The sequence below is a fragment of the Diabrotica undecimpunctata genome, chromosome 5, assembly GCF_040954645.1.
Source record: "Diabrotica undecimpunctata isolate CICGRU chromosome 5, icDiaUnde3, whole genome shotgun sequence".
Lineage (NCBI taxonomy): Eukaryota > Metazoa > Arthropoda > Insecta > Coleoptera > Chrysomelidae > Diabrotica > Diabrotica undecimpunctata.
Genome location: NC_092807.1, coordinates 79,287,043 through 79,294,267, shown reverse-complemented (window position 1 = coordinate 79,294,267; position 7,225 = coordinate 79,287,043). Strand labels below are relative to the sequence as shown.

At 34.2% G+C, this 7,225-nt stretch overlaps 1 protein-coding gene across 1 annotated transcript; it reads left to right on the top strand.

Moving 5' to 3' along the window:
* The first annotated feature begins 252 nt into the window (after positions 1-252).
* On the top strand, positions 253-951 carry LOC140442310 (uncharacterized). Its single transcript, XM_072533385.1, has one exon. It carries the CDS (start codon positions 253-255, stop codon positions 949-951), a length of 699 nt encoding a protein of 232 aa, XP_072389486.1.
* The last annotated feature ends 6,274 nt before the right edge of the window (positions 952-7,225 follow it).

Below are 7,225 nucleotides of genomic sequence, written 5' to 3'. Positions count from 1 at the left end.
GCTATATTGGCCGGAGAGGCACAAATGCAAGAAGTGAGATCGCAGCGGGAGATACCTGAACAGCGACAAGAACGAGAACAACAACAATTTGCATCCCGAAGAAATATACGCATCTAAAGGGTGTGTGTTGCACAAAATCGCTTGCAGGAAGACGCAGTCACTGAGCATTCGGGGGGAACAATGGATGTTCGCTACAAATTTTAGACAACCAAGCACTTCATCGCAAAATGGCCAACGGATGGAAAATTCACCATGTGTTGCCAGAAGGGAAGAGTTAAAGTTCCCCGCAATCATTATCCGCCGCTTCTTCAAAACCTAATGACAAGAAACGATCCCATTAGTAAACGATTCATCGAAAATATAAGGAGCATCAATTGTTCGTTCGCCTTTGCGTCCATGGGAGCAAACCTAGCCACTTCTCCTGGTTACGGACCGTACTATTTTCGGATTCAGGGCCAAATTTACCATTTGACAGGGACGCTTCATCTAGATCACGGCGAGAATCAGAGGTTTGTTTATCTCTATATCTTAGATCTATCTGATGCAACTTCAGAGCGACTTCGAATAGCCAAAAATCAAAATTTTAACCTCAACGTAATGAAGCTACTTGCTAGCTACCTTGAGCAAAATATTAGCTTTGCCAAGACCTTCGAAATGCTCCGAGATGTAGTACAAGAAGTACAAGAGGAAGCTGCTCAGAATGACAGACAAGTTCCAGAAATTGTCCTGGTCATCAAAAAAAATCAGAATCAGGATTTTAGGCGACACAATAATCCAAGAGTTTGTAAAGTTACGGGTGTTTTTGAGAACGACAATGGAGAGTCACCCTACAACCGAAATATACTTATCCATCTCAGATCGGATCCTAACGGCCCTTTAACTTCAAGAACTCACAGGATCAATCTATCTATCTCTATCTATACAGCCCTTGCTGGCCAATTTTCGACATAGGCCTCCTCTTCCTTCTTCCACGTCTCTCTATTGTAGGCAGTTTGTATCCACTTCGGGCCTGCGTGTTTCCTCAAGTCATCTGACCATCTTATTTGTGGTCTTCCACTTAGGTTTTGCTATCTGCGTTAATATAAAGGATTAATATCCTAAACAAAAACCTGGACGCCTTGGTGTATCCGATTTTTTATCCTAACGGAAGACATGCAACAAGTTGGGTGAGCATAACTACATTGAATCAGGCAACTATAATATTACTGCTATATTCTTTCTCTCAGGAATAGTTTTAAGTCGCTGCTCAATGGAGAAGCTGACACAGTAGTTTTTGGTTGATGCGTACATCCAAATAGAAACAAATCGCCTAAATTATGTACGTCTAAACCAAAGTGCATTGCGAGTGAAGGACTACATTGTCATGCAGCAGGTTGCAGGTAACGACGCTCGGGATGAAACAGTGATTGCACGTACCGTTATGTTATCCTCTTCTTTGAAGAAAGCCCGCGGAATATGCAGCAGCGGTTTTAAGATGACATGGCCAATGTTCCGAAATTCGGAAAACTTGACCTCTTCATCACCATGGCCTGTAACCCAAATTGGAAGAAAGTAGTAAAGTCTAAGGAAACCTGGCAGAACGTAAAACACAGACCGCAGTTGATGGCTAGAGTTTTTAAAAGGTAAAAGAAATAATAAATTAGACTTACTCACAATCAATTTAATTTAACTATCAGACGACCGGTTTCGCTTTCTACAATATGCAAAGCATCTTCAGGTCACGATACAAAGTTAAATTAATGCTGAAAATATTAAACCCATATTAGGGTGTTGTCTAATAAAGGTAAAATAAAGATATGTGATATAAATTATATAAATTACAGTAATTATGCCAATATTACATGTCTGTGGTTTTTTAAAAACGAATAAAATGTTTAAGCAGACAAGGTAAGACCCACAAATTGGTAAAATAGTCTATTAATCTGTAATGAAATAATAAATAAACAAATAAATAAAACATTACTTACATGCCGGTACTCTATTAATTGATGGTTGAAAGAAAATGGTTCAAACTATCTTGTATTGTTGATTGGAGAACTCAAGTTAACTATTGTAATTGTTTAACAGTAAACGGGGAAGTTCTTGAGGAGACGATTTTATCCAATGAAGTAGAGATAGGTAAATGTAATTGTTTGTTTGATGAAAGTAATGTTCTATACCATTAAGTTCTTTGAAGTTATTTATATTTATTCTGGAGATATATTTATGAAATGTGTGTTATTTATTGAGATTTTAATTTTGTTTTGGAAGGTGACAGTTGGGAGACAATGAATAAGAATAGATGTACAAATTGTGTGGGTGTGCAATTATATCAGCTTGTAATTATCAAATTTCTTTGATAAAGTGATGTTACAATATGTGGCAAATTGTTGTGAAGTCCAATATATAAAGTTAAAAATTAAAATTGAGACACTTTAAGACACACAGAAAACACAGAAAACACTTAAAAAACGGGGGGACAAAACAGACATTAAATTTAAAAGGGAGGATTTTAAAGAACTACATCTCTTACTTGGAGACAATGAGTTTTTTATGTGTTATATATCAGATTTTAGAGGTAAACTTGACAAATGTAGGTTAAAGTGTGACAGTTCTTCTTCTATTTTAAATGGTGTGAGTTAGGCTGTAAGTTAAGTTATCTAGTTTTATGAAATAAGCTGATATTAATAAATGTCTGAAAATTTTTTTAATTTTAAATTTAGATATCAAAGTATGCGCTACTTTGTCCAAAGAACATCGATGTGGATAACATAAATGACTAGGTTTTAGAGAGACTTATTGGTGAATTCCATATTTACCTTAGTGATGATTTTGTGAATGCAGATGACGAGGAGGAACGAACTAATTATACGGTTGAATTATTAAATTGCTTGGCACTCTCCAAAATGCTACGGCATTACCTTCGGCTCAAGGTTGGCACAGTTGTAATGCTTCTTAAGAATTTAAACACCAAGAGGGGACTGTGTAAGGGGACACGTCTCACTGTAACTAGTTTGGCAAATAATGTTGCCAAAGCAAAGGCTTTGTCTAGATAAGCAGAGGGAGAAGATGCGTTTATTTCCAGGATTGATCTTTGGCCCCCTGAAACTTTACGTCCATTCAAGCTTCGAAGTCGTCATTTTACGATTAAAGTCACTTTTGTTATGATAATCAACAAATATCAAGGTCAAACATCGGAACAAGGTTGGAATTTTCTTGTCTGAACCCGTTTTTGGTCATGGACAGTTGTACGTTGCATTTTCAAGAGTGAGAAAAAGTTAAAGGTAAGCGTCAACGTTGTGGATACACCATCGCAATGAAAATTAATCCAAGCAAGCGATAGAGTTTTCACTAAAAATATACTTTTTAAAAATGTTTTTCAAGATTCTTCTTTTTTGTGTAGACAGACTTATGTCTGTTTTTAAATGTGTCTCCAGTAAGTTGCCGTTCTATCGTTTTCGTGGTCTTCCTACTAATCATCTTCCTATTGGGGAACCGTGTATCGATGTATCCACTACTATATGTGTTGTTATTTGGCTTATATTATCGTTTCATTCTACTCTTCTGTTTCTTACCCATGCAATACCTAAGAAACATTGGAAGCTAGAGAAGTAAATAAATTTATAGTGTTTACTGACGAGACTTATTTATTAATGTGTCATATATCCCAAAACAATTGGTGTGACAGCAGTAATAATAAACTCATACCAATGGATATTGCATCATACCATAATAAACAGGAAGATAAATGTCCCACATCCTTATCGAAGAAGTGTGCTATGTGGGATTGGCTTCGAGAAAGAAATATGCCATATACTGCTTCTACGTTGAAGCCTGATCTGCATAATAAAATTGCATAAACCTCGGTATGTAAAATATGCAATCGATAAAATTATATGAGCACAAGGACATGATCTATTTAGACTCGTACCATACCATCCTGATTTGAACCCTATTGAAATGGTTTGGGCAGCTTTGAAATCTTATGTGGGAGCCAGAAATGTACACTTTACATTTAAGTCAATACAGCAGCTATCGGACAAATTTTATCAAACATTTTTTAAAAAGAATGGAAATAATTAACTTAAAAAATCATTGCAACTGAACGTGAATTAATATCAAAAAAGCAATTAATTGATATAGTCGTGGATAATATGGTTATCAATGTAGACGAAGGTAAATTCTGACAGCGAAAACAGCGATTTTGATATTTGAATAAAAACTGGTAAGCATATTTTGCTTTCATAGCTTTTTAAATAGCTTATCATTAGCTTTCTAATTTAATAGACTTTTGTTTATTGTAATAATTATGACCAATAGTTCACCTAATAACATATTTTATCAATTGCCTAAGAATGTCATGGCTGCGTAATTTGAGGGAGTGGTTTTGCTGTACCACTAATGAACTCTTTAGGTCAACTGTAAACAAGGTCAGGATAGCCTTGATGATTTCCAATCTCTGATAGGAGTGGCATAAGAAGAAGAAGATCAATTGCCTCAAACAACTTTAATATTATAGCTCAGATAATAAATATAATATAAAACCATTACTGTAATTATTGAGTGTTAATTATTTTAAAGTTCAAAAACAAACTTCTAAAATAATCGATTATTCGCCGCATAAATGATCCTCTCTGTCGCTTCTCTTGTTCACGGTTTCAGATAAATGTGTTCTACTGTACTTAATATTATATAAAAATAAACATAAAAACAAATGCTAAGCACATTCAAGCCAACTCATTCATACAAGTTAGATTTTTCTGTTGGTATTTTTTAAAAATGCTCAAATAATTTGTTGTATTTTATAGTTTTGTCTAGACAAATTTAAGAGAGAAGCATGATTTTGTCGGAAAGGTATTTATTCGTGAGCCAGAGTGTGCATCAAATACTTAATTGCATCATCATTATGCTTGCATCTAAACAGCCAACGATTATTATCATCAGCATAACCATTGCAATCACAAAAGTTCTGATTCTAATAAATTTAGTCTATAGAGGTACCTATGTCTTAATAACGCAGACAATAAATCTGACGTAATTACAACTTGGTGGTTAGAAATTTTTTTTTGACATCCCATTTTAGAGCTTAATAAACTGAGAACATTTCTTCAGAATATATACAGCATAGTTTATCTAACTTAAACATTAGGTATTCTTTGTGATTTGGAATATATACAGCACAACCGACTCCCAATCTTGATTTTGCACAATAAGTGAAAATATTGCATGGATTATTAAGAAGTATATGTGATACTGAAAATCAACTAAATTCTCATTTTTAAAATTGGCGAACCAAACATTGACTTTGACAGAAAAGATAATGAAATTCGATTAGGTTAATTCACATGGAGTGTTAGACGCTAAAACACGTTAGGATATGCCGCTGCCAGAATAGATGAATTCCTGTTATGCCACCATTTTTTTACTAGATTAGAAACATAAATGTCACACATTTTTTGTAGTAGCTCAGTTTGATTGTAAGACTGGCATGTGAAAATAAATTTTTCAGCTAAAAATAGTCATGTTAAATTTAAAGAAGGATTCCTAGATTCAGCTAGAAGATTCCCTGTAGATGTGCAGGTTTAAACGCACCTAGAACTAATCGCAGAGCTTTATATTGAAGACAATCTACTTTTTTAGGATGACTGTTGGCAGTGGCAGATCCGTAAAGAAAGCTTCTATAGTCGAGAATAGATCTGGTATATGCGAGATAAAACATTAAATTAATCTTAAGGCACCTCATCGATTAACTACTTTAAGAATATTTAAACTTTTCTCACATTTCGTTAAGCACTTATTAATGTTTATCCCATGTTAACTTGCTGTCCAATGTAATACCAAGATAAGTGTAGTGATTGTAAACAGGTATACTTAGGTTGTTAATCATAATGCTGGACATAACGGGTAAACGATGTCGCGTAAAAAAACACAGTTGATTTCTTCGTAGTAAGTTCAAACACTTGCTTAAAGAAATGCTCTCTTGCATCAGGCATAATCGTTTTTATTAAGTTAATACTTTGTTGGTTAATACTTAAACGCACCTAGAACTAATCGCAGAGCTTTATATTGAAGACAATCTACTTTTTTAGGATGACTGTTGGCAGTGGCAGATCCGTAAAGAAAGCTTCTATAGTCGAGAATAGATCTGGTATATGCGAGATAAAACATTAAATTAATCTTAAGGCACCTCATCGATTAACTACTTTAAGAATATTTAAACTTTTCTCACATTTCGTTAAGCACTTATTAATGTTTATCCCATGTTAACTTGCTGTCCAATGTAATACCAAGATAAGTGTAGTGATTGTAAACAGGTATACTTAGGTTGTTAATCATAATGCTGGACATAACGGGTAAACGATGTCGCGTAAAAAAACACAGTTGATTTCTTCGTAGTAAGTTCAAACACTTGCTTAAAGAAATGCTCTCTTGCATCAGGCATAATCGTTTTTATTAAGTTAATACTTTGTTGGTACGAATTATTCACAGTGTAAAAGCAGAAGTAGTCTGCATATTGTAATATATTGCATTTGATGTCTATACTCTAAAGATCTATAGTGTATAGATTAAACAATAAGGGGCTAAGAACAGAGCCTTATTGTAGACCTTGATGCACTACTCTCGGGCCAATCATTTTATTATTATATCGAATGAATACCTGCCTATTAAGAAATAAGTTTACTAACACATATGCACACAAAGGTGAAGTACCTATGTGCTTTAGCTTTTCGAATAATAGATTTAAATTTACGTTTTCATAAGCCCCTGCAATATTAAGAAATACGGCAGATAGATAATTATTATGTGAGCAGAATAACTGAATATCAGTCGTTAAATGAGACACATAATCCATAGTTCCTTTATTTCTACGAAAGCCATACTGACATACTGAAAATCAAACCACCATTCTAATTGTTCTGTAATAATCTACTTTTTATAATACATTCAAATCTTTTAAGCAAACAAGACATAAGAGAGATAGGTCTTACGGCAGTACGCTGGTTTACTTTTGGTATAGGAATAACCAAGCATTGTTTAAAAAAATCACATTTATCTCCTTTTTTCACAGTTTGACTACTAAGTGAGGAACAAAATCCAGTCCAACTAGATTTGGCTTGTAAGCGGAAAGTGCGTTTACATATAGCTTCATTTCTCGTATATTCAGTAAAACTTTAAAAGGGTAAGATTAGATTTATACATTTTGAAAGAATTTTTCCTCGCATTTGAAGCAGTGAGATATTCATCT